The sequence below is a fragment of the Daldinia loculata genome (genome assembly GCF_022478755.1).
Source record: "Daldinia loculata strain CBS 113971 unplaced genomic scaffold F4817scaffold_14, whole genome shotgun sequence".
In the NCBI taxonomy this organism is placed as follows: Eukaryota; Fungi; Ascomycota; class Sordariomycetes; order Xylariales; family Hypoxylaceae; genus Daldinia; species Daldinia loculata.
Genome location: NW_026054868.1, coordinates 149,652 through 175,638, shown reverse-complemented (window position 1 = coordinate 175,638; position 25,987 = coordinate 149,652). Strand labels below are relative to the sequence as shown.

At 47.6% G+C, this 25,987-nt stretch overlaps 7 protein-coding genes across 7 annotated transcripts; 5 read left to right on the top strand and 2 right to left on the bottom strand.

Annotated features, from left to right (window-relative positions):
• Positions 1–941: 941 nt before the first annotated feature.
• On the bottom strand, positions 942–2,386 carry F4817DRAFT_48774 (NTF2-like protein). The gene is made up of 6 exons (XM_049307541.1): positions 1,998–2,386; positions 1,875–1,892; positions 1,734–1,798; positions 1,603–1,674; positions 1,446–1,547; positions 942–1,387 (listed from the first exon to the last, which is right to left on the bottom strand). The coding sequence occupies exons 1-6, from the start codon at positions 2,005–2,007 to the stop codon at positions 1,280–1,282; spliced, it is 375 nt and encodes a 124-aa protein (XP_049160691.1). The 5' UTR covers positions 2,008–2,386; the 3' UTR covers positions 942–1,279.
• Positions 2,387–2,797: 411 nt separating this feature from the next.
• Positions 2,798–6,280, top strand: F4817DRAFT_314249 (uncharacterized protein; the record flags this gene model as incomplete). The annotated part of the gene is made up of 7 exons (XM_049300376.1): positions 2,798–3,802; positions 3,852–4,993; positions 5,054–5,225; positions 5,279–5,507; positions 5,556–5,677; positions 5,734–5,991; positions 6,053–6,280. The coding sequence occupies 7 exons, from the start codon at positions 2,798–2,800 to the stop codon at positions 6,278–6,280; spliced, it is 3,156 nt and encodes a 1,051-aa protein (XP_049160690.1).
• Positions 6,281–6,669: 389 nt separating this feature from the next.
• F4817DRAFT_314248 (HET-domain-containing protein) lies at positions 6,670–9,052 on the bottom strand (the record flags this gene model as incomplete). Its single annotated transcript, XM_049300375.1, has 2 exons — positions 6,670–7,312; positions 7,401–9,052. The coding sequence occupies 2 exons, from the start codon at positions 9,050–9,052 to the stop codon at positions 6,670–6,672; spliced, it is 2,295 nt and encodes a 764-aa protein (XP_049160689.1).
• A 435-nt stretch (positions 9,053–9,487) lies between these two features.
• On the top strand, positions 9,488–11,470 carry F4817DRAFT_314247 (uncharacterized protein; the record flags this gene model as incomplete). Its single annotated transcript, XM_049300374.1, has 6 exons — positions 9,488–10,055; positions 10,136–10,271; positions 10,357–10,552; positions 10,646–10,808; positions 10,889–11,189; positions 11,263–11,470. The coding sequence occupies 6 exons, from the start codon at positions 9,488–9,490 to the stop codon at positions 11,468–11,470; spliced, it is 1,572 nt and encodes a 523-aa protein (XP_049160688.1).
• Positions 11,471–11,740: 270 nt separating this feature from the next.
• Positions 11,741–13,431, top strand: F4817DRAFT_48603 (phosphoglycerate mutase-like protein). Its single transcript, XM_049307540.1, has 3 exons — positions 11,741–12,198; positions 12,253–12,471; positions 12,521–13,431. The coding sequence occupies exons 1-3, from the start codon at positions 12,004–12,006 to the stop codon at positions 13,247–13,249; spliced, it is 1,143 nt and encodes a 380-aa protein (XP_049160687.1). The 5' UTR covers positions 11,741–12,003; the 3' UTR covers positions 13,250–13,431.
• A 781-nt stretch (positions 13,432–14,212) lies between these two features.
• F4817DRAFT_357650 (FAD-binding domain-containing protein) lies at positions 14,213–16,690 on the top strand (the record flags this gene model as incomplete). The annotated part of the gene is made up of 5 exons (XM_049305943.1): positions 14,213–14,252; positions 14,498–14,993; positions 15,083–15,474; positions 15,557–15,746; positions 15,925–16,690. The coding sequence occupies 5 exons, from the start codon at positions 14,213–14,215 to the stop codon at positions 16,688–16,690; spliced, it is 1,884 nt and encodes a 627-aa protein (XP_049160686.1).
• Positions 16,691–17,934: 1,244 nt separating this feature from the next.
• On the top strand, positions 17,935–24,876 carry F4817DRAFT_48579 (CCR4-Not complex component, Not1-domain-containing protein). Its single transcript, XM_049307539.1, has 4 exons — positions 17,935–18,284; positions 18,397–18,736; positions 18,803–24,723; positions 24,790–24,876. The coding sequence occupies exons 2-4, from the start codon at positions 18,430–18,432 to the stop codon at positions 24,832–24,834; spliced, it is 6,273 nt and encodes a 2,090-aa protein (XP_049160685.1). The 5' UTR covers positions 17,935–18,284; positions 18,397–18,429; the 3' UTR covers positions 24,835–24,876.
• The last annotated feature ends 1,111 nt before the right edge of the window (positions 24,877–25,987 follow it).

Genomic DNA, 25,987 nt, shown 5'->3' with positions numbered 1-25,987 from the left:
ACTTAACTTTCGGGTCCGTGGGATTAAGGTGAGGCGTTGTAGACTCGCCTTAATACCCCGAGCAGTATGACCCCATGGTCCTGAGTTCGAAGCAAGACGGCAGGAGATTGGCTAACGTATCATATAGTGCGAAGCTTATAAACTGCGTAAGGCAAGTTCGCCCATATTTCGCCTCATTACCTTGTAATGTTAAGACAAACCATTTACGTCGTTAAGGAGGTCCATATTCAACAATTAGAAGATCGTCTTTCAAAAATGGAGTGTCAACGTAGAGATCCGGTAACTAAAACGACACCCTCAGGGTCTCTTCCAGCTACCAGTCGTATCTCTAATGAAGATGAGCCTCAAGTCTCTTCGTTGGCTTCCACAAATGGCTTATACCAAGGTAGGCCTTCTTTCACCACGTTGTCGGCCGAAGCAAGCAAGGCTTTGCAAATGTCCGGCTTTCGAAAACCTTGGATTTAGTACATAAGTTAGCAAATTATTCAGCCATCTGGATGACCACGGTGGCGGTGGCACACCTTCTATCGAAAATTCAGCGTGCTGACATTATCCTTGTCCTAAAGAACGGCAGGATGGTTGAAAGGAGCACTCACGAGAGTTGCAAGGTTTGAGAGGCTTGTACTATGATATGTCTGGCACGGTCGTTCAATATCCGCTAACCTCGGGCTGGCGATATCTCAGTATCACTCATTGTTTTTTCTCTCTCATTTGTTGATTTTATTATAAGGGGTTAACGGTGTGGGTCAGGATTCTAGATAGATGTCGATTCAGGACAACGCATACTACGAAGAGAGGATCGCGCAGGCTATTCAAACTGTACGCGAGTGCTTGCTGTTGCTCCAGACAGCTGTAAAACATAAGATTACCAAGCCTGGGCCGTATATGTCCTCGGGCATATCACTGTACTAAATCAACTGTGTAGCAAACTAGCACCTGAAGACATAGCCTTGGAAAACTACATAGGATAGTCAGGCTCAAAAGTGAAAGATCGTAGCCGACAATAAATACGGCTTGGTGGTGTTTGGTGGTGTTATGAGTAATAACTGGATCTGAACGGATGTGAAGTCATCGTGAAATAAATTAACCTCTGCATGGCCTATCTGAAGATGAACAAGTCACGGTTGATAGGAAATGACCCCCCTAACGCAACTCTGCAAGTAGATAGGTAGTCCATGACAAACAACTATCCCCCACGGGTGTGTGCAACTCGTTAATCACACACCCAGCATATTCCGGCCCCGGAAGCCCGTTGGACCTGCATAGTTCTATTCTATGTCTAACCGTAGACGAGCTTGAAGATGTCGTTGTGGACGTAGTACTGAGCGTTGTCGGGGACTAGGTAGAAAGACTGGGTGTAGCTCATGGGTCGTTGTTCCTCGTCCACCTAAGGATACAGGTTAGGCTTTGAGCAAAACGTTAGATAGAATTGTATATAGACGAACCAGAAGCTGACCGGTCACGAGGACCAGAATGTGGCCGGGAGCGACACCGGGCTGGAGGTCAATGGTGGAAACCTGGTGCTTGATCTGCTGGAACGGTAGGCCCTAGGATATATTGTAAGCTTTCTTCTTGAAAATACCATACTGCTGATTGAGTTACCTGTAGCTTCTCGATGATGGAGGGAGTGCCCTTGAAGGAGGCGGACTCGAAAGTCAGCATGGAAGCCTCACGCTGTAGAATTGTTAGTTTGCGTCTTATTAATACGGAGAGATACTCGAGAATTCGCATACGTAGAGGCTTGCTAAACCGGCTCGGTTTTGGTCGAACTGGTTGTAGTAGTACTGGACGAACATAGCTAAAGAGAAAGCAGGTGTTAGTTTAGTTGGCCGAAATGCTTGCATGTCGCAAGACGCGTTCGACGAGGCACATACTCGCAACTTCTTCCGGATCTACTCAACATGTTAGTGAATGAACTTGGAAGCCCTCACGTTTGACCAAATAGACTGGGCTTGTTGGGCAGTAACGTGAGGCGTTTCACGACGGGCGCCACTTACTTTGAGCCATCTTAGAAGGGGTAATAGCTGGTTGACCTAGTAAAAAAGCGACGAGAAGTTTATCGAGTAGTCTTTACGAAATATGGCGATTAGCGTGGTAATATTTTGGACCAAGATGACAATGTTCTTTGGGGAAAGGGGAAAGGAATTTATTGTTGTTGTTAAGAGGATGGTTACGAGGTAGAGAAAAGAAGTGAGGCCATTCAGGTCTGGAGGGGCATTTTTAGACGTCTCCACTTACTTTTATGCGAGCTAAAGTTGTTGTTTGAACATTCACGGTGGCTTACGCTGGCGCTGGCGGGGTAAATTTTATTATTATTTTTTTAGGTACCCAAGTACGATCTTGCTGCGTGAAGCGTTAGGCAATTATCGTTATCGGTTGATTATGTAACAAAATCGAATTTTCTCCATTGGCTTGTACCGAGCTACCTGGAATAAATACTGTGCAATACCTAACCTAGTGTAGGTACCTAATGCACTCTCCTCTGGCTGTGACGTCGAAATGCTACCCTGTTGCCCCCAAATTGGAAGTACCTAAACAACGGACTGTTTCGTGAATTACCGATGAGTATAAACTTTTCAAGTCACAATAGCCTTAGACTCGCACTTGTAGAATAGCACATCACCTGCTCATCTGCTCATCTGTACATATTGCACCACGCCGGTTACCTTTGTGGTCATCTCTCTGAAAGCATGAGTTCTAATAGTAGTTAATCTATTTATTTTATGGCCCAATACCTCTATTCTACCAAACCCCCTTCGCCTACGATAATCTATAACATATCGCATATAAAATAATGATGGCGTCGGACAGGGCGAAACCGAAGAATGCCGTTTCCTCCGAAGAGAATTCCTCAAATCATCCACATGCTGATACTGGTTTCTCTCGTCTTTTGCATCATCGTAGCCCTACCACAGGACACCATGTCCGCGATTCTTCGACGAATTCTCTAGATAGGATATTTGACACTCGTACCGAAACCCCTCAAGTCCCTCACCATCCAGTTCTCCAGAGGTCTATGACCTTGGAGGATAAACATTATGCGAATAATTCTTACGGAGTCACTGAATTGCGTGATGGTTTCTTCGATGCCATCTTCCTCCCCCCCGAGGAAGTTGACCCCCAAGACCTCATAAAGAAGGCTGAGCTGACCCTCCCATATGCCTTGCGGAAAAGGGACCCCCTATCTGTGCGCAATTTTTTACCCAAGCAGTGGCACGATGTAAAAGGGGTCATTCGTCGTGTCACTACTACGAGGGCTGGTATAAGACTGCTCAAGTCATTTCTTGCTTTCTTCATAGCATATATCCTATGCCTCATCCCTCGTGTTCAAGCTAGATTAGGCCGTTACAGTTATATCATAGTCATATCGACTATACTCAACCATCCTGCGAGGACCTTAGGAGCTCAGGTCGACGGGACTATTCTAACAATAATAGGTACGGCGACTGGATTAGGATGGGGGGCGTTTGGGTTATGGGTGTCTACCGCCACAGCAACAGCACGTGTTGGATATGGCGGTGTCCTCGCTGTCTTCCTTTTTATATATATTTTTGCTATTGCTTGCCTTCGTTCATACTATATTCGCACATACCAAGCCATTATATGTGCTGGGATATCCATCTGTTACACATGTCTAGCAGAGGTATCGGGCAGCGAGGTCTCCTGGTCTAAGCTACTCGCTTATGGCATTCCTTGGGTTCTAGGGCAGGCTATCTCTCTTGTTGTATGCTGTATAGTGGTCCCGGATGCTGGTGCCCGTCCGCTAGCCGTAGCTCTCCATCAAGCATTTGCTGTCATGCTGGTAATTTTTCCCTTCTTATCCAAAGTTTCAATAGCTAATTATTTTGAAGGATGGTCTTGGGTTAACCCGACTAGAAAGCATTAGGACGCGGCGAAGACTATCACAAACATTTGTAAGTATTTCACAAGCGTATAGGGATCTCGTGATCGATTTTTCTATTACACGTTTTGATCCAAAAGACGTGTTGGCGCTTCGTAATCTCATCCAAGGCGTTATTCGTGCGCTCCTCAGCTTGAATGGCGAAACAAGGATCCTTGACGAGTTAGATGACTACTGTTCGGATAGGTTAAGTCGAGAACGGCCTATACTAGATGAATTCGTCTTAAATATGGGAGAAAAATGCCACGACCCGGAAAGTGAGGAGCAAAATAAGCTCGCTAAATTTGTTGCTAGCAACTTAGCCGAGCCTACAAAAGAACTCCTTTTATCTATGGAGACCGCTTTACAAAGCTGCGATGCGGTTTTGATGGAGATGTGCGGTCATCGACAATACCTCGGCCCTCCGAAGACCGTGTCGAGCGATATTCCGGGCTCCCTGGTAAAGCTGCGTAGGCGTATCATAGCTTTCAGCGAATGTCAGGACAGTGTATTAGCTAGCGGTAGGCTGCCCCCTACATATGCGAAGTCTCCAGAAGTCGTTAGACTCTTCACATACTGCCGGCCTGTTCACCAAGCGGCAACAGCAATTGAGGCGTTGCTAGTAAAAGTCAACGAGATGCAGCAGAGGAGATCGAAATATCCAAAGTTTCATGGCCCGTCTTATCCTTTCCGGAAGGCACTGCACCGCACAAATGCCCAAGTTCGACATGATCGAGGTGGCTTAACAGCAGGTTCGTACTTTAGAAGCTTCAGCGACATAGCGGCGATCATCCAAAAGATTAAATCAACAGACTTTCAGCCTTTACCGAGAGAGGACGATGATGACTCCAGTAAAGGCCACGATACTTTGTATGCTACAATGACAGCCAGCGAGCCTGAGGATGAATGGAGTACGAAAAGCAATCGTATCCGACAGCAAATCTGGAGGGTTCTTCATCGACTACAGGGCTTTGAGACGCGTTTTGGGCTTAAAACTGCAGCGATAACTTCGTTACTGTCCATACCTGCTTGGATCTCTCAGGCTCACGGGTGGTGGGATGGCTTCGAAGTCTGGTGGGGAGTTGTAATGGCTTGGCTTATTATGGGACCTCGGTGAGTAGCGATACCTTTCTTCATCAACTTAAGCCTGGAAACGAATTCTAACCCCTACAGTACTGGCGGTAACATTCAGGACTTGGTAACGCGAGTGTTCTGTGCTGTCCTTGGCTCTCTTTGGGCGGGCCTATCGTATGCGGCCGGCGATGGTAATCCGTATGTTATGGCAGTGTTTGCTGTTATCTTCATGCTTCCCATGATTTACAGGTATACACAAAGCACGCATCCGGTAAGTCCTATTACGAGTTTCGTGAAATTTAGGACTTGTCTAATGCGCTGTAGAGATCTGGGCTTGTAGGATGCATATCGTTTACGGTCGTATCTCTAGCAGAAGTCGCCGCCCAAGGCAAGCCCTCTACAGCTACAGTTGCTGCAACACACGGGGTCGCTATGATAGTTGGTGTCGTAGCCTCCATTATTGTTAATTGGGTTCTATGGCCGTTTGTTGCTCGTCACGATCTTCGAAAGGCCACAGCTACTATGATGTTCTATTGTAGCATCGTGTATAGGAGTAAGTCATATACATGCTAAAGATCCAACTTAACTAATAAATCTATAGGTATCGTATCGAGATATGTGTATTATGAAGAGGGGAATGAACCTACCAAAGAAGATATACGAGCTTCTGAGATACTCGAGGGACGTTTACGTGAAGGGTTTGTGAGATTAAGGCAACTACTAGTAAGCTCATCATCTTTCATATGGTCTTGCAAAGCCAACCGATTAATGGCAACTAGGGCCTCACCCGTCATGAGATACGCCTACGAGCTCCTTTCGATCCTTTGCCGTACTCTGCGCTCATTGATGCCTGTGAGCAATTTTTTGAGTATATAGTCACGGCCCGTCAGGCATCCTTATTTTACCACCCACATTTCATCAGAGATAATACCGAGTTCGCTGCAGACTTGCTGGGCCACAGGCGAGACGCAGTCGCAACCATTTTAACCAATCTTTATGTTCTTTCAGGTGCCCTTCTGGCAGACAGAAAAGTACCCGTAAGTCTAGAGAAAACCACGATAGATCAGTTTGGCGAATCTTATAGACTGATCGTGATAGAAATACCTGCCGAGCGCCGCAGCTACACGGAAGCAGCTGTTGGACCGAATGGGAGTTCTAGAGGCCGAGCTTGCGGCAAGCGGGAGACTTAGCGTCGATGAAAAATTAGAAGGGAGAAAATGGGCTCAGATATACAGCTATTCGTATAATGAGAGCTTGACGGGCTGCGTCGAGCAGCTGGAGGAACTTGAGAAGTATACTAAGGCCATTGTTGGCGAACAGGGGTGAGTTGGTTCTGTTTTCTTTGGCTGCTAACTACCCCGCAAGTATATAACTGTCTTCAGAGGGCTGATAGAAGTGCTTTAGGTTCGATTGCCCATATGCGGACGAAGATGGGCTGATGGAGTAAATATTCTCCCCTTACCTATGATCACACATTTTGTACCTTTCCCAGCGCTGGTCATGGCGATTACGAAACCTTTTGACGTCGATTTACAAGTTTCTTATGGATGATTTAGGTGTAATGTCTGGAGCTAGGCGGATAATGTCGATGGCTAGTATTATGCGAACCGAACGCTTGTATGAGATATGATGCTATTATGGGTGATAAGAAGATGGGATCTAGGCGATAGTAATGAAGCTATATTCACACACTGTTATATAACCCCAGATGATAGCTACTTCAGTTTGAAGAATTTATATCTCCACTGCGGTTTAGGCAAGTTTTCTCTCGTATAATATACGTATCCAATTCCTACTCTCCTCGAAACGCCCCTGTGCGTAGTCAGACCCAAAAAGATGGATTGCGCATCTGTGCTTCTAGTAACATTAGCAGCAACGATAGGAACGAGCTCATCTATTAGTTCGTCTCCATCGTCGAATCTGAACTCTCCCGAATGGCCAGATACATCTAAGTTTCCAACGAGGCTACCTGGTGCGATCGTCACATGGAATTGTCTGGCTGCCACATAGGGCGCGAAGAACCCAAGCTCGCCGCAACTCAGCCTATGAAACACTTTTATACTTTTTCCTGATGAGCCGTCCAGTAACACCTTGATATCTATTCCAATACGAGATTGAAGATAATCTTTAGTGCGGACAACTTCCTTCTCGCCGTGTTCGCTGTTTGTATCGCAGTCTCGGCCTTCGAACGCGGTTTTCCAAACACCCGTGGTCCAATGCTTCAGTTTTGAGCCCCCGTAATACCAACGTACGATAGGGACATGTAAGCGCACGCGCTTAACAGGAGCCTGTGATATTTTCCTAGGCAACCAGAGATTATCTGCGAAAACAAATTCGACTGGGCCAACCCAAGAAACCCTATAATATCCTACATTAGCTACCTATATTTGATCTTCGCTCACTTGATTGGCATAGCAGATAACAAATGAACATTAGGTACACATACCACGACCACAACGAGAATTTTTCAGTCGACCTCCCTGATGGTCCGGTAGTTCTGCACGGCCGCCTCTCTGCCCCGTGTACGGGAAACCAGAGTAGTGCTCGGTAAAGCAGGTGAGAAGGGATGGCCTGCGCCTGGCGAATGCTCAAAATCTCCAAAGGGGCGCTTCTAGTGATCTCGGCCCTGTTGAAGATACCCTCAAACGCGTTAAATATATCGTAAGGGTACGTGAGATGTTTCCGGGTGTATTCCTGCACCGCAATTTGGTAGGTTTGCGCATCCAACTCCCTACCGCTCGTACCCCCTAAATAATGATACGGTGTTGGATCGAGATCGCGCCTGAGATTCCTGTTCCACCATGGCGGCCCTGTCCTAACCTCGATTTTCACCTCTTTGTTAATTGTTCCCTTTACTGCATAATCATAACCCTCTCTCCGCTGGCATTCGCCACAGTTGAAAAAGACCTCGTCTGCGGTAAAGTACAGGCAACGTTGCGATAGGGACTGTTCTTGGAATGTCCAACCGCGTGTGTTCCAAGTTTCCCTTCGAACCTCCTCGCAAAGCGATGACAAGCAAACTGAAAGGTTAAGAACAGTACCGTCTGAAGTGATTATTGGGACCGGTTTAATAGGACGTCCTGCCCGAGGACTAATGCCGCTTAATCCAGCGTCTGAGTTCCTGCCCGCTGCGGCGATAATAGTCACAGCCGCAGAGTTATATATATCGCCCATTCGCGCGATAAGTCGGTCCCTATCCTTATGATCATCCTGGATGATACATAGAGTATCAACCCACAAATATCGCATCCCGATTCTTCGTGTGAATTCCATGGCATCTCTAACTGTCCGAGGAATCCGCCCCGCTAATCGCGATTTTGTCCCTGATTCGGACAGGCTTTTATCAGCCTTCACATATTTTATATTTTGTCGGAGTGTTACGAGGATAGGAATTGTTTCCTGGTTCTTGCCTCCTGAACAGAGGATGGTAGGAGTGTCGCCCCAAACGTATGACAGGGCAACATAGCCACATCTTTTATCTTTCTCTACTATGCAGTCCCTATCTACGTCAATAAGCCGAAAAGGGGATTGGGGTTGAAAAAGGTCGTTATCAACGTTTTGTTCTTTAGACGGCCTAGAATGTTGATGTCTCTGACACTCATCGAGCCAGCCTTTCACAAGTGCGATATCGACATGCTTTCCGATTTCTCGGCGCGGGAGGTAGTTTACTTCTGACCCGTTATTTGGTAGAGATTCGATTTCCGCGATAATAAACCCCGTCTTTACCCTATCAACCTGTCTCAACGGCATTTGGTTGTGGTGGAACTTTGGAGGCTCCTGGTTAGTTGCCAACAGAATCCTGGGGTGGGGATGTCGGGTGTAGCCGTCTTCCTGAACGGACAAGGGACTCCGGCTTTGGATGAAGAGCTCGCATTTCCCTGCTAGACCCTTATCGGACGTTCCCCAGGCGCGGCCAACCGCTTCGGAGATGAGGCTGCAGAACGGACAGTCTGGGTCGTCGTATTCTGAAATCCAGCCGATAGCTTGTTGGCTGGTTTCATCGCGAAACAGCACGTCCAACTCCAATCTCTCGCAGGTGCTGCATAAGCGGTATTTAGGCCGCGACCTCTCTGATCGTGACTTGTAAGAGCATTCCATAATGCCATTCAAATCTTAACAATTCCGTTGGTCATATATCTATGATGTTCTATAGCATATAGTGCTACCAGCGACCCATCATTTTTTTTTTTTCATTATAGACTTGCCGCATATTTGCTTGTCGTTGGGCACCTAAGCACGTTTGCAATGCCCAGTAAGGCGGCGAAACGATCTCAGCTGAAAAGCAAAACAACCGGAAAGCATACTGACATGATGGCAACTAATCAAGATTGACCACATTTCGCAATGCCATGATTTCACTGGTGAAATCCCCACAACTATAATTTAATAGGCACAGGAATCGAAAAATATAAATTCAAGCTTACCACTTGTTAGATGAACGTAGAGACATGCTGATCAAATATTCCTCAGGAAAACCATTCAAGTCGTCATAAAACCACTACTACAAATCCCCGAGTAAAGATATTAGGAGCCATGGGCCGCTTCCGAAGATATGCAAAGGCTTTGAGAACTAAGCTCTCCAAAAAGTTCAATGACACGCAGTCTGCCTTGAGTGCCTTGAGTACACAGAGTACAGAAGCTGTGGAAGAAGCTGTAAGCTCAAGTAGTTCTGGCGATAGTAATGTAAACTACTTGGGGTACTCCAGGCATCCGGATTCATCAGAGGAAGAGACTACAAGCACAGAAGAGGACTTCGAGTCTGCTCCCTCACTTCCGGGATCACCCGCACAGTTCCTTTCATACCTTGACCAGAATCCTGAGACTCCAACGCGCGCTCTATTACAGCCGTACCTAGCTTACGAAAAGTGGCTACGCTACGAGTTCGTCCGTCCAAACGCAGAGATCGATTGTCTCTCGAATATTGTTCCGGTTTACGATGGGCAAGAGAGCTTGTTTAGGATTCGCGTGATAGATTACGAGTTAGCCGATAAAAACCGGTACCTGATGCCGTTAGAAAGCTCCGAGCGAGAGAAGGATAAAAGCCTCGCGATCGCCGGGTCTTTAGAGGAATACCAGGATAATTTTGACGGTTTCACTCGAGGTTAGTTAATGCCGCCATTCGTTCATCCATAACAGCAACTCTCCTTACGGATAGCTAATCTATCATCACGAATACTACAGGCATGTTGGCTGGGCTAGATTGGTCCAACCTTGTGGTGGCTGGGTCCTCCGCGCTCCTCCCCCTATTATCCCGTCGCGTAGACGTGGACCTACAAGATAACTCGGCAGTAGAAAAGCCGGCCGAAACTTACTATCAGTATTTAATTAGCCCCCCCCTTTACAGCCTCACCGGTGTTGTATCTACCCATCTACGGGCGGAGGACACTGATTTAGTTCTCTAGACATACTGCGAGCACGAGCGATATCGACATATTCTTGTACGGAATCGACAATGAAGATACAGCTATCAGACGTATCATTGAGGTAGAAAACTTGGTGCGGAAGAACCAGCATATGTTACCCGATAAAGGCCTAACGTTGCGGTCGGAGAACGCCATCACGTTCATCGCGCCTAGGTGGCCATTCCGTCACGTTCAGGTAACGAGACCAAATTTACTTTGCATCTACTCTTCCTTGGCTCTAGGTAGAAATAATGTCCAATAAGGGTATCAGTTAACTAGTATTTATCAGATCATCCTTAGACTTTATAAGTCGATCAGTGAAATACTGACAGGCTTCGATGTGGATTGTTCCTGTGTTGCATTTGATGGAAAACAGGTGTATTCTAATCCACGGGGAGTTGCAGCGATTGCGACGCGCACCAACACCATCGACCTAAGTCGCCGGAGCCCGTGTACGTATTTCCGTTCCTATCCCATACCCTCGCGTTGAAATGCTTCTCTCTTTTTTACTTGCTGAATGAAATATAACTAGCTTATGAGAATCGCTTGTGGAAATATCGTCATCACAACTTCGAAGTATATTGGGACGCACTCGAGCGATCACGAGTTAGGAGTATAAATACTGAGCCTGATAATGACGAGCACCGAAATCTCACCGGACTTGCTAGGTTGATATTTTCTGAAGGGATACTCAACAATATTCGCAACGAATGGAGATTAAACTCAAATCTGAAGAAGCTCGACGGTGGCAGAGACCCGAGCCTGGTGATAGAAACAACGAGCGGTTACGCTAACCATGTAATTCCATACGGCGTGCGACTTACCGCCAAAAAGTATGTCAAGCAACAAATTTCATCATACATCGGCTACATCATATAGTGCTGGAAGATCCTAACACAGCACCAGCGTCCGTTCGACTGTTATTAGCTCCGCAAGAGCGCCATACATGTTCGGCACGATCCGAGAAGTTACTGATCCGACGAACCCAAACTGCAAATGGAAATCGAAGCGTAAGCGCAGGGGGAAGTTGCCTAAGAAGGTCACTTTCATCAAGCTTAATCCCGGTCGGCAAATGATTGGAAGCTTTTATCCCCTGACTGCGGATGACTGGTAAAGTCATTCATTATTCTCGTTAGATATCGAGCTGTTCTTTGCTAATTAAGTGTTGATAGGACAAAAATGGCATATAAGTAATTGGAGTAAGTAGAGAGGAGGGACAGTGGTGTGTATGCGGCGGTATTTAGACTGTTATTGAAGTAGGGGTATTGTATGAGGTAGATGACACCACCAACATTAACATCACCAAATGCCATACTTGCCTTCTCATACCCCTCGTTACGCTAGTACCGACCCTAATATCAATGAGGCTGATGAGGATATGAAATAACCTTACGTTCGACATCTCAATTTCGAAGCCCAAAAGTTATCTCCTTCAATTCTTACACCAGGAAACTGGTTATCACCCCCGCTGGGTTCTTCGGAACTTGGCGCTTAGGCTATTAAAGGCATCCTAAAGTACCGCCCTGGACCCGTATCGTCGGCATCTAGTACCATCTCAGCATTTTATTCCCCTTCTTCAACCTGCTTTCCCTTAACCAATAAGTAGCGGATATAAAACTATCACTTCTTTGTCATTGGTGCTTGAAAATGTTAGCTACTGACTTTTTCATTTTTCTTTCTCTAAGCTCAGCTTGTCTCGGTTGGGAATGGGAGAGCAGTGGAAAATTGGATCAAAAGCAAAGAAACACATGTCGCGGGGCAGACTCGACTGTTAAATACACGACGATTTCTGGCTTCTTCCAACAAGATGACCCAACTACTGACTCTAAGAGTTTCGACTATGTATGGTTCAGCTGGATCAAGCCATAAGCAATGGTCACTACTAACAACAAGTAGACTGAGACTAACTATGGTCTTATCAATCGGTCGTATCCAACTGACGGTGTATTCGACCCCAAGAGAATGAAAACGCAGTGGGAACGGTTCACTTATTACGTCGATTCTTTGAATGGGGATTGCGATGGAAGCACGCAATACAAAGTCTTATTTATGGCTCGCCATGGCGAGGGTTATCACAACACCGCAGAGAGCTATTATGGCACACCGGCTTGGAACGTAAGTTGATTATAAAATCTCTATCATGTATAATCTAATGGTGAAATAGTGTTATTGGGGTCCACTTGAAGGCAACGGAACTGCCATATGGAGGGATGCTCAATTGACCGAGGCGGGTATAGCTCAATGTACCAAGGCGAATAACTTCTGGAAACGCGCATTAGCTGTTGAGAAGATTCCAGCACCTCAGTCCTACTACAGCAGCCCCCTAATCCGTTCAGCAACTACAGCAAATCTTACCTTCAATGGACTAGAAGTTCCGGTAGATAGACCTTTCGCGCCCACGATTAAAGAATTTCTTCGCGAGGGCATATCCATGCGCACCTGTGATGAAAGGTCGAATAAAACATACATCCAAACTCTCCTTCCGGCATTCAGATTCGAGGACGGGTTCACCGAGGACGACGAGCTATGGAAGGGGTACGAAGGAGAAACTTCCGAGGCACAGATAAAGAGGACGAAGATCGTCTTGGATGATATATTTAGCAGTGACGATAGCACTTGGATCAGTATCACAAGCCACTCCGGCCAGATCCGCGCAAACCTTCAAGTATTGGGCCACATCGAATTCAGCTTGTCCACCGGCCAAGCAATTCCGGCGCTCGTCAAGGCTGTTACTCTCCGTGAGGTCGAGCCCAGTACTACCACTATTGAGTCATGGATAGCCGAGGCTACGTGTAGTTTACCTCCGGTTACTAGTATCTCAGGCCAAGGCTGCGTCTGCTCGAGCGCCTCCGCTTCATCAGCCGCGTTCACGACCACAGCTATCCCAACATAAGGTTATAGGTGTAGGGAATCATATAGTCAAGCCAGGAACAAGAACTGGATAATTAGTATGATATTAGCAAGATAAGCGCTACATAGCATTTCGCTTATATCCTAACGCGATAGGCGTGTAACGGTCGTACCTATACTACGACCATTTCATCCGGATACGACCCTCGGCCACACGGAAACCTTCAGCCCAGTAATCGACCTGGGTACAGGAACCCCACGAGGTCTGTTTGAAGCTCCTGAAATTCTTGGGAGGAGGCTCACGCGCGTTATTAGCCGGGACATATTACTGCATATAGAACGCATCCAGTGCCAGGTTCTGTAAGCCCAGCCCTAACTATCGATTCTTGGGAGCCCCGGCGCATCTTTACGCGGCATCATTGCGAATTCCGAGAGTGACCCTAGGATGACCAACGCTTATATATATATATATAGAAGATGGAAAGAATCCGTGATGTTGATTGCTTCGTATTAGTTGGAGTCGAGACGGCTTGCCTTCCGACCTGCCGTCTTCGACAGACATCCACCATCTCCAGCATTTGCACCAAGAAAATTACCAGGTAATTGCATGCATACAAACACACCACAGCTATTTCTGATATCGGCCCTGATAGGGGGTCTCAAGCGAGCCACCCCAAATTACGCTACGAACATACGATAGCCCGGGTCCTACCTTGATAATCGTGAAGACCTTTCTCGTAGCCACCGGTATTTACGGTTTGCGTCTAACGGCAGAAATAACTCTCTTCACCTTGCCGATATCGTAGGGTGCATGTCTAGGCACATAGGTTAAGTCATCTAGAACGGTCCCTTTCAATTATTAGATCTATAGGCTGAAATGTTGCACGCCATAATGGGGTGCTCTCGTACCTGCCGAGCCGTCTCACAAACTCCACGGGCGCCTCGGTTCGTTGTTGGCTGTTAAGAACGTTTTCACGCACCCTCGCCGGCATGCAGTATAGCGGGAATGTCACATTTTTGCAAGAACGAGCACAGTATTCTGATGAGTAAGTATTAGCAACAATTTCGGGTAAGAAGACTGGTCACTACGCTCCTCTGCAAGTGACGATGGGATGAAGGGTTGCTCCAACCGGCTATGAATCTTGGTAGATAAATACGTGGGGCGATCATGGCCCCCTTTTTTAGTACCTCTCAAGTAGGTAGATCGTTCTAGAGGTATATTACTGCCGCCTACTGCTAAAGATGCGGACCCTAGTTGTCCAGACGCTCTTCGCGCTCTTTACGAGCCTAGCCTGTGCCAACTTTGCCTTCGAGGCTGAACAGCTTACGGAGGATGATATTGGTGACTTCTCGGCCATAGCATTTGGCAATGCATCTACTGCGGCACCCCCGGACGACGATGACACACCGGACTGTAGAGAATACCCGGGAACACCTAACTGGCCTCTCGGTGAAGAATGGTCGCGGCTGAACAGCTCGCTAGGAGGAGCCTTGATCAAGGGAGTCCCGCCTGCGGCAGTATGTTATGACGGACCTTACAAGGACGAAGCTGCGTGTACTTATCTCACGTGGAACGCAACTTTTACTCGCTTTTACATGAACGATCCGGTCACAGTATTTTCGGAATGGCCCGAGGGAGATACCTGCCACACAATGTTTGGGCAGCAAACTGGCGAGAATTGTACCCAGGGTGCTTTCCCTGTCTATGTTGTCAACGCCACGACGGTGAGGCAGATCCAAATCGCTGTTAATTTTGCCAGGAATAGGAACCTCCGACTCGTCATCAAGTGAGTGCTTCCCGAATCCAACGTGCTAGCAAGAACATTGCTGTAATATGAGAGTACGGCTAGACTAATATCATGACCCTCTTTGATAGGAACACCGGGCACGATTTTGTCGGTCGATCGTCCGGCTTCGGAAGTCTCAGTATCTGGACACACTGGCTGAAAGACTTCGAATTCCTACCCCATTATCGAATCGGGGCGTACAATGGCAGGGCAGCTAGAGTCGGTGTTGGCATTGAGAGCTGGGAGATGTTCGCATACATGAACCGCTATAATATGACGGCACTAGTTGCGGGAGGCTATACCGTTGGAGCATATGGGGGTTGGATAGCAGGTGGCGGACACTCTGCCTTAGCTTCCAAGTACGGCCTTGGTGCTGATCAAGCTCTGTCCATCCAAGTAGTGACGGCCGACGGCAGATTCGTCACCGCCGATCCGCATCAGAATACAGACTTGTTCTACGCGCTGCGAGGTGGTGGAGGGAGTAAGTAATACCCTATATCTTTGTTCGCTTTTATATCGTAGTCTGAGTCAAGGTATGCTGTTTGCTAACCATAGACGCATAGGCACTTATGGCGTCGTAACGTCCTTCATAATCAAGGTTCACCCGCCGACAAAAGTTCTAACATCGTCCATAGCCTTCTTTTCAGGTGGCCTCAATATCTCTGGACCGAGTGATACTAAAAGGTTCTGGGAGGGTTTCGATCTATACCATGAATTCGGTAAGAAAATAGTCGACAATAGCGGTACAGCATGGTACGTATGAGATCCATCGTTTGACAAGCCTGTATTTATGGATTAATACTAACGAACTCATAGTATGTTACGATAACCTTCTTTTACCCTTTGCGCGTATCCATGGTTGAGAAATATACTGGATGAAGCAAAGGTTTATGTTTTTACTCAGGACACTAACAAGTAGGGCATTAGACAGTTATGTGTCTCGCCTTTTCGGTAACAGCAGCTTCAGCTTCACAGCAGACATCGAACTCCCGAACGTGTCAGAAGAATACCTATTCGAATTTGTGCAACCACTGGTGAACGACTTAAATGCGATCGGACTAAATGTAACTAACCAGAAGCCGCATCCGGCTACAAACTGGGCGTCTCTCACGGAGGGCACAGGCGATATCCCGGGCAGTTCGCGCTTCGGCAGCCGTCTGTGGCCGCGCGCCAACTTCGAGGACCCGGACTTGTTTAAGGCGACACAGCTCGCGATCCGGGAGTCGATCGAAGCGGGCTACACGTTCCACGGGATCCACATGAAGCCGACCGAAGAGGTGGCAGGATACCCAGGCAACAACGCGGTCAACCCGGCGTTCCGCAAGGCCATCATACACGCCGACTTGTACGACTACTCGATGCTACGGGGCTTGTCGCCAGCCGCTTTCAAGGCGACGCACGCGCAGCTGGCTAGCGCCATGGATAAGTGGCGGGCGGTGTCGCCGGGAGCGGGCGCATATTTTAACGAGTGCGACGTCCAGGAGCCGAACTGGCAACAGGCCTTCTTCGGGAGTAACTACGGGAGACTGCTGCGGATTAAGCGCCGACATGACCCCTGGGGAGTGTTCTACGCGCCGACGACGGTCGGTAGCGAGGACTGGGTGGTGCTTACGGAGGATGATATGCCTACGCAGAATGGGCCGTTGTGTAGAGCGGATTCGGTAGTGGCGAGGAGGGGATTTAGAAAGGTGAAGTAGAAGAAGGGAGTCTTGGAGAAGATTCAGGAGAGGATGATTATGTTGGACTATATGAGACCAGTGCTGATAGTTATTAGACAATACTGCAAATATTAGTCTTCTTTAAGAGGTCCTCATTATCTGATGCTTTGTTATTTGGGATGAGCTCATGCCTGCCAAGCCTATATTATATACATTATCCCTTTGTATTGAATGTTACCTTGGAGTATTCTAGACTTTGAATTCTTGCAAAGTGTCTGCCTGGCATAATGGCCTGGTTTTTGGGCGGATGGGAGGCAATAATTGATAAGCCACTGTACGCGGGAAGAAGCTTACACGTAAGAATGAATTTAAATTTTTTTAGGCGGCACATGGCGTTGAATCTGATAGATCTAACTAAAATTCAAACATGGCTATCGGATTTTCTCATGCACGTGTCCGCGTGCTATTACAATCAGACAGTACATATGTAGTATATTCTTATCTAATATTGACAGGTATAATCCGTACTACCTGCTTAATAGACACTGTATAGTGTGGCTCGGGTGGCTTCCCGCAAGAATCTTAGGTAAGGTTCTTTAGCTCTTGCAAGGCTCTAACGGTGTCCCGCCTTCCGTTGATTGGTTATATAAGAAATATAATGGGTCATTTGAGCCCCACTAGGTACGAAGTAGAAGGTACAATTGCAGCCCCATGAAGGGAAAGACCAGAGGAGGGCCCAAGCTGGTGGTTGCGCCAGAGGGAGGGCTGAATCGTTGCTTTTACCAACTTTAGTGATTCTTACCTTTCAATCCGTCTATCCACCCAAAAACCAACAACCATACACTTTGCCCGCAACCATACACTTTGCCCGCAACGATACGTACCTTTACCACTCTTAAAAATTATTCGGAGCGCGTCAAAGTGGTTTCTTTTTTTTTCTATTTCCCCAGACAAAGACTTATGATACCTTGCTATACATCATCTCACTTATTTGACACGCCGATAACTAAGTTACTGGAGCTTCCAGCCTTTTCGCCCAAGTTTGTTAACTAAATCTGTTAACCTCGTCTTCTTTCAGCCCGCCCAAACCAATCGACAACGGCCCCGGTCTGCCTGGCACAGTCCAACCCCGTCCGTCCTAAGCTCATGACATCCATGCCCCGAGCATCGGTAAACTTACGCTTACCCTCGTCCGTCGGATACTATCCGCGAAGACCACATCTGTCGCTCTCGACGGACGCCATTGCGTGATTCGTGAATTTTCGTCGTTCTGCGTGGTTCTGTGAGGGGCTCTAGGGGAATCGCATTATCACCTTTCTCTTCTTCCCTCCTTCTCTCCCCTTCCCACCGCGAGACCACCACCCTCATGGTCCCCCCACCGCCGTCTCACTCTCGATCCGGAACTTTCTCACCTGCTCCTGCTCAGAACTTGCAGACAGGACTTTCACACTCTCCCCATCCGTCACAGGCCGGTCCTCTGAGTGCTGGCGCGAGTCCCAGTACCAGCAGCCCGACCGCGGGGACCAGCTCTCTCACCAAAATTGTCGTCGCCCAGGTCTACCTTCTTCTTAGTACTATCAAGGAGGACAAGGACCGCGCCAAGTGGGAGTTACAAGTGGATCAACTGAAAAAGGTAGGTCGCTGTTATTTTTCCTATTAGTATATATATATATATATATATATATACCTATATACATATACCCAAGCTACCAACCCAACCTCCTCAGAACTTACGCTGATGACAGCTCGCCTTTTTCTAGCTCCTCGATGATCACGGTATGGAGGTTTTTTCTAAGTACTTCACCCGGCTGGTAGCCGGCAACGCCCCCCAGATATTTCCTGGTATCACCCGGCCCGTTGCAAATCCCGGCAACTACTCGCTCCTAGTAAACGAAATGTCCAAGATATCGCACGACCTCGACCAAGCCTCTAGAATAGCTGAATCGATCGAATCAGCCAACGAGGATATCTTCCGCGATTTCGATCTGTCTACATTCATGGAGCACTTCAAGCTCGATGCCTTAGAGAAGACTATACTTGCCTTAGCGTTCAAGTTCGGCGCCCGGCAGGATCTGAAGACTAAGGGTATGTCATTACCGGCGCACTCGTCAGAGACTAGTGCCAGTAAGCTAACCGTGTTCAATGCTAAAGCCGATGCGATCCTCTCCACAAATTTCCCTACTTTTGTCAACATAATCTCTAGAACAGATTACGGCGATCATTCCGACCTTACTCCTTCTTTTATTGCTACTATCGTCGACCGATATATCCAAGGCCATCCGCCCAACTTCAACTCAGCTGCTAAGCACGAGCTAAGTGCTAAGGTTCAGGCTCGTTGGTTACAGCAGCAGCAGGACCAAGCACCTCCCATGGAGGTCTTGGCCGCTTTGGATCTCACTAGAGTGCTAGGTGATAAACCCCCTAATGCGCTCGCCCTTTATATTCAGAGGACCGGCACCGACTTCACCCGCGACGAGGAAACCTGCCTATCTTACCTTCAAAATCGTCCGAATAATATACAGCTAAGCGAAGAGCAGGTTTCGACGGCATTAACGTACACGACCGTCAGCCTTACCTATCGCCATAACCCTTTTGTACTTGTCGCTGCCCTTCGTCGTATACTCCCGCAAACTTTTCGTTGGCACGACGTGGTTGCATACTTTGATCAGCGAGACGTGCGCGTATCATCAGCACAGTTCTTACGGTTATACGAGGCCCTTTTACCCGTCGCGCAATCCCAGGATGACCAATCTCCGCCGTTTAGTATTCAGAGCTTGTGGGGAGGGTCTCACTGGGAGAATCCGGAAACTCAGCTATCCTTCATATGTGCATTTGCATCCTTGAGCCCGAATGAACTTGATGCGAGTACTATTCCTGGCCTCCAGCCGACGTTTACACTTGACGAGTACGCACAATCTCCTCCCGAAGTCCGCGAGCGAGCCGCAGTTGCTGTGAAGCATCCTCTAGTCTCAGCTTTGGCCCTGTCTGCAATCTTCCAGGTGGCACTTCACTCTCTACACGCGTCGCAGAGCACGGAAGCAAAACGGTTGTTCCAAGAGGTAGTTGTTCCGAATCTTGATATTTTCATAGTCTCTGCTTTCGGCGTTCCGAAACCGTGGCCGCCAATGGCTGTCGAAACTTTGGCATCTTTGTTTGATAACTTCCTGCATCGAAGGTCCGAGTATCACGACTTCGTCTTGGATAGCCTCTGGAGGAAAGACAGGGATTGGGTCACGCAAAGACTTGTTGATGCGCACGCCATGAAGCCATTAGATCTGACGCTCATATTTGAGCATGTCATCAAGCATAAATGGCTAGACGAGCTCGTCTACTTACCCAATGGATTCGGCTACGATCTTGCCGCCCTTGCGCATGCTGAAGGTCATCTCGATCTCGCTCAGTGGGCTCATAACAATGCTGAGCGAAGTCCCGCCATCTCCCAATCTCTACTGCAATTTCTAATGATCAAGGCAAATCTCGAATTGCAGTCACAGAGGGGTGGAGATGGACAGCCGGTGGCAAAGACAAGTACACCTCTTCACGTCAAAACCGTACTCGCCATGCTCCAAATTCTTGAAGACTTTTTACCTCGGAACCCCTTGCCAGAGTTGATTATTGTTCAGCGCGCCTGCATTACTTCCTATCCCAGACTCATCAACTACGGTGAGGGCTACGATGATATCATTGATGCTAATGGGAAGGACGGCAACGGGCTCCCAGCAGCCGCTGTCGCCAAGATGGAAGAGCATTACAAAAAAATGTACGGGGAGGAGTCGGAGGTCAAGTATGTCGTCCAAAAGCTCGAGGAGTACAAGCACTCGCAGTTTCCGTTAGATCAGGATATCTTCGCGTGCATGATCCACGGCCTTTTCGACGAATACTCCCACTTCATAGACTACCCTCTTGAAGCACTGGCTACTACTGCAGTTCTCTTTGGCGGTATAATATCCCACAAGCTGATCTCCGAGTTGCCGCTGAAGATTGGATTGGGTATGATTCTCGAGGCCGTTAGAGATCACGGTATCGATAGTTCAATGTACAAGTTCGGCCTTCAAGCTCTCATACAGATTTTCCCTCGTTTCAGGGAGTGGCCAGGGCTTTGTAAGCAACTGCTGCAGATTTCTGGCTTACGTGGCACTGAAGCTTATCGAAAGGCTGAAGAAGTCGTGCTGGAAGATGAAGAGGACCGGGGGCGTGCCCAAAACGGCACGGTTACCCCCAGTCACATAGGGAATGAACCTCCGATGACTAACGGCGCTACTGACGGGCCAGAACCCCATGCAGCTCCCTTCGCAGCGATCAACGTCGATCCGCCTCCTCAAGGGACTGCCTTTGAAGATCCTGTCGTCGATGTACAAGATAGGATTCAATTTGGACTCAATAACTTAACTACTTCCTCGCTCCAAACGACTTTTAGAGAGATCCATGAGGTTTTGGAATATCAGCATCAGCAATGGTTTGCCAGCCATCTTGTCGAAGAGCGGGCAAAAATGCAGCCAAATTACCACCAGGTATACCTTGACTTAGTGAAGCTCTTCCAAGATTCGGGTCTGTGGTCTGAAGTGTTGAGGCAAACCTATATTAGCGTTGCTCGCATGCTGAACTCAGAGAGCACGATGCAGAACTCAACTGATCGAACCCACCTGAAGTATTTGGGGGCTTGGTTGGGACTCCTAACTATAGCGAGAGATCAACCGATTAAACATAGGAACATCGCATTTAAGCAGCTGCTTATTGAGGCGCACGACACCAAGAGACTAGTTGTCGTAGTACCATTTGTCTGCAAGGTCCTAATTCAGGCTGGAAAGTCAACCATCTTTCGACCGCCAAATCCGTGGTTGATGGACATTATTCACCTCCTTATCGAACTTTACCATCACGCCGAACTAAAGCTAAACCAAAAGTTCGAGATTGAGGTACTCTGCAAAGACCTAAATCTGGATCATAAGAGCATTGAACCATCTACCGAGCTTCAAGACCGTGTACCCGTCGAAGAGGCTACGGATATTGGTGCGCAAGACCCTCTGGAACATTTTGAGAATATGTCTTTGAATGGTATGGCTAGCGCTGTCCCAGCCGGCCTTACGCCGCACCCCATCCCAGTCACCATTCCAGACATCAGTGGCCTCTTATCAATTCCACCAACAAACGAGATGGTTATTAACAGCGTCCGTCTTCATGAAATTGTTCGCAATGCGGTAACGAAGGCGCTGCAGGATATAATTCAACCTGTTGTCGATCGATCCGTTACTATCGCCGCGATTAGTACACAGCAAATGATTCATAAAGACTTCGCAACCGAGCCTGATGAGAACAAGCTCCGAACGTCTGCTATCAATATGGTCAAAGCCACTGCCGGAAGTCTTGCCCAGGTTACGTCGAAAGAACCTCTCAGAGCCAATATCACTAATTATATGCGAAACGCCGCAGGCGAACTGCCTCACTCGCTTCCTGAGGGTACGATTATCATGTGTGTTAACTCTAACCTCGAGCTTGCGTGCAGCGTAATCGAAAAGCAAGCCGAGGAGCGAGCGGTTCCAGAAATCGAAGAGATGATAGAGGGCGAAATAGAAGCAAGGCGTCGACACCGCCTACAACGGCCTAGTGAGCCATACGTCGATCCTGGTCTTAGCAGATGGGCGATGACTATTCCTCATCCCTACAAGCTCTCTCCCAACATGGCTGGTTTGAACGCGGAACAAATGGCCATATACGAGGATTTTGCCAGGCAGCCACGAGGTGCCACCACCCAAGCTGGACCAAGTCACGGCGCGTCGGCGTCGGATGCGACTAGGAATATTGCAAACGAGGTCCTCCAAGATCAGTATAGCTCTGTACCCAACCTCGCTACTCCGGCCGAGACCCCTTCTCTTCCCCATCTTAATACGCAACTACCCTATTCCCATGTACATGGTGGAATGACTAACGGTCGCCCTTCGGCCCATCCTTTGGATGGAAGAGGATTAATGGAAAAGGTAGAGAGGCTCTTATCTGAACTCAAACGTACTACCACCTCGACAGACGAAGAGCACTTCAGCGACCTTCCTAGGTCCCACCCAGTCTTGGAAGTCGTTGATGTCTTCACTCAGCTCATTATCAACACGTCCCAAAACTCGGACGAGTTCGCATTCTACGCTGCCGAAAAGATTTGTCAGCTACTCTTCAGCGGAGTGGAAAACACTCTCTTCTTAGAAAGCCTCGTCCACATCCTCGAGCAGTTGTTGAAGATCGCTGCAAGCTCAGGCACCGCGCTACATGACCGGGTGCAGATCAGCTTCTACCAGCAGTCGCCTCAGAATATTCTCAATATTTCTTTAATCACAGCGCTGCTCCCGACGGATTTTCTCGACCTGCACAGCATCGACAACATGCTTTCCAAGATGCTGGTACAAAGGGAGGAAGGCTACCTAGAGTTCTTTGATAAACTCCTAGACCTGACTCTGTTCAATGAACGGCCCATGGCACTCTTTGCAGACTTCGTACGCAGTTTAGAAGTCGCATGGGAATGGATCAGTGCCAGTCCTGACCTTGAAATTAGCCAGCGGCTAAAGTCAAAGTTCCTTAATTCTGGCCTTATCAAACCGCAAAGTCGAGACGACGCGGAGCAACTAGAACAGTTCGAGTATATCTTCGACGAATGGGTCCGTCTCCATAACAATCATAACGCACCAGACAAGGCACGAGTAGCCTTCGTGAAGCAGATTCGTAACCAGAACATCATCGCCAATAAGGACGATTTCGCAATCTTCGCGCGAAGAGCCACCGATATGACGATTAACTACTATGAGCAAGTGTTGCACGCGGGAGGAAGCACTTCCGAAGCCTTCGCTGCTGTGGATGCTCTCGTAAAGATGGTCGCAGTCTTTGCTAGGGAGAACGGTGCCGATCAAGAGGATCCTAAGACTGGGATTATTCCTGTTCTGGAGACCGTCACGTCGCTCTTCGCAGTCGTTCTGAATCACCACCACGTTACGAGAGGCGAGCATTTCAATCAGAGAGTCTTCTTCCGCCTGTTCTCTATGCTCCTGCATAGCGCCGATTCGATTTTTGCGGAAACTCCGAGTCCCGAGTCTTGCCGACAAGAATTCCTAGTGAGACTCTCTTGGACGTTATTACAGCTCAATCCCGAACGTTTCCCCGGGTTTGCCTTTGCATGGCTCAGCCTCGTAGGACATCGGCGCTTCATGCCTGACATCCTTCTCCTCGAATCTAAGTCCGGTTGGGCTCCCTATACCAAACTCCTGAAATGTCTTCTGAGACACGTCTCGGCTCATATGAAAGCCATCGATGTAACAGATGTCGTTAAGGAATACTACCGTGCAGTTGTCAAACTCCTAGTGGTATTGGCTCATGACTTTGGCGACTACATATCGGCCAATGTCACCCAGCTGTGCTCAAGCATCTCTCCTCATTGCACCCAGTTGAGAAACATCGTGCTTAACTGTAGCCCACGATCCGAAGCCGTAGAGCTAGTCTCTCAGGACTCTCAGGCAGATGCTTCTCCTAGTCTATCGTACTTGAGAGATGTTGGCATGTTGGAAATCCTAGAGCAACTTGTCCAGGCCCCACCCTCTGAGGATGCAATTGCCCACCTTACGCATGCCATTAACAAGAGCAATGCGAGCGATACAACGTACGGCAATGTCCCTCTCGATATTAACTGCAAAGTCATTGATGCTATTGTGAATTTCTTCGGCCACCACGCCACTATGTCGGCCCGTCAAGAGAGACCAGTCTATACTCCCAGCGCCCCGGATGCCGCGACGCTTTCGTTGTTGGTGCACGAGCTGCAGCCCCAGGCTCGATATTTCCTCATCAGCAGCATGGTCGATCGTCTGCGCCATTACAGCCCCGTCACCGAGTTCTTCAGCTATGTCATCTTTGACATTTTCGGCCAAGATCTCAATGACCCCGAGGAGGCTGATATCCGCCAGCAAATAGTTCGCGTGCTACTAGAAAGAATTGCCAGCTTCTGGCCCCAGCCATTCGGTCTTACAATGGTCATTATGGAGCTGGTAACGAAAGAAAAGTATCATTTCTTCGACCAGCCTTTTATCAAGGCAGATCGCGATGTGAGTATTCCCTTCTCGGTTCCCTTTGTCATGACGGGCTCGAAGCTAATTGTAAAATAAAAACAGATCGCGGACCAGTTTATGGCGTTTGCGAGACAGCATAATCAGTAAATATTAAACTAGCCACTCATTATAACGAGTAAAAGGCGTCAATCGGCGGCTTATCTCCCGATATGATACTAAATAGATGATAACTAATCACGACGGCTCTTGAGCAACCAAGACCTCACGTATAAGGACAGCATGAACCTTTGAGAGGCACATGAAGGTGGAAGGAGATTCTTGAGAAAGCGATACCATAGCGGCGCAAAACAAAAACGCGGTAGAGATGGATGTTTGATGAGTGGCATTTCATGGCGTCTGCGGTGAATTAATGAAACTTTGTATGATTCAGAACTAGGGTTGAGGAGGCACACATTACGGACCACAGCGCAATGGTTCTGTTTTCTTGGTGCGTGCTGGTGCGTGCTGGTGCGGCATGTGTATTAATATATAGAGGTAGGCATGGCAAATACGGGTCTATCCTAACGTGACGCTGTGCTATTACATACGATTCGCTTCATGATGAGTTGCAATTGTATTCGTATTTTGCTTATAAAAATGGAGATGATTACTTATCTACCTATTTATTCTCACTTCGTAATTATCTACTAAATATGAGCAAAAGGCATCTATGTTCATATATACAGTCAGACCTCGCCATAGCGAATTAAAAAAATTAAAAATTAAAAAAACACGGGTTTAAATTTGTTGTAGCAAAGTTTCGTTTTAGAGTAGGTAAGTGCACGGGTCACATTATTACCCAAAATGGTAAGGTATACCTTTAAAATCCCAAGCTTAAACCAATTCTAGCAAAACTTGACGAAATATTGCTAAAAATGGTGTCAGATTAGTCAGCCGTGTTAGGTGACTCTGAAAACTCCGATTTCCATGTAATTAATTACCCGCATTCCACGCATTCTCACGATCTCCTTTTTATAACGAATTAAGTGGTGACTTGGCCTCAAATTTTACGAATTTCGTTATATAAAATTATTCGTTATTTTTTTTTCAATTCGCAAAAGTTCGCAAAAAAAAACCTCGCTAAGGCGCTAAGGCGAGGATTTGCTATAGAATAAGTTCGCCATGGCCAAGTCTGACTATATAACATTTACTTCTTTCTTTTACGGACTAATATTATTCTATCTTGGCGGTTAGGCTTGGATGACGTCGGTGTTGTTTTCATTTTTTTTTTTATCATTTCCACTTCTTTTAAATGAGGCAT

Bases quoted from the DNA above. Each gene is read 5' to 3' on its own strand.
- F4817DRAFT_48774 (XM_049307541.1), bottom strand. The intron at 1,675-1,733 runs GTATGCGAATTC...ACAATTCTACAG, and splicing joins CCGGTTTAGCAAGCCTCTAC to CGTGAGGCTTCCATGCTGAC. The intron at 1,548-1,602 runs GTAACTCAATCA...AATATATCCTAG, and splicing joins CCATCATCGAGAAGCTACAG to GGCCTACCGTTCCAGCAGAT.
- F4817DRAFT_48579 (XM_049307539.1), top strand. From the start codon at position 18,430: ATGGAGGTTTTTTCTAAGTACTTCACCCGGCTGGTAGCCGGCAACGCC. The intron at 18,737-18,802 runs GTATGTCATTAC...TCAATGCTAAAG, and splicing joins GCAGGATCTGAAGACTAAGG to CCGATGCGATCCTCTCCACA. The intron at 24,724-24,789 runs GTGAGTATTCCC...AAATAAAAACAG, and splicing joins TTATCAAGGCAGATCGCGAT to ATCGCGGACCAGTTTATGGC.
- F4817DRAFT_48603 (XM_049307540.1), top strand. From the start codon at position 12,004: ATGTTAGCTACTGACTTTTTCATTTTTCTTTCTCTAAGCTCAGCTTGT. The intron at 12,199-12,252 runs GTATGGTTCAGC...AACAACAAGTAG, and splicing joins ACTCTAAGAGTTTCGACTAT to ACTGAGACTAACTATGGTCT. The intron at 12,472-12,520 runs GTAAGTTGATTA...ATGGTGAAATAG, and splicing joins ATGGCACACCGGCTTGGAAC to TGTTATTGGGGTCCACTTGA.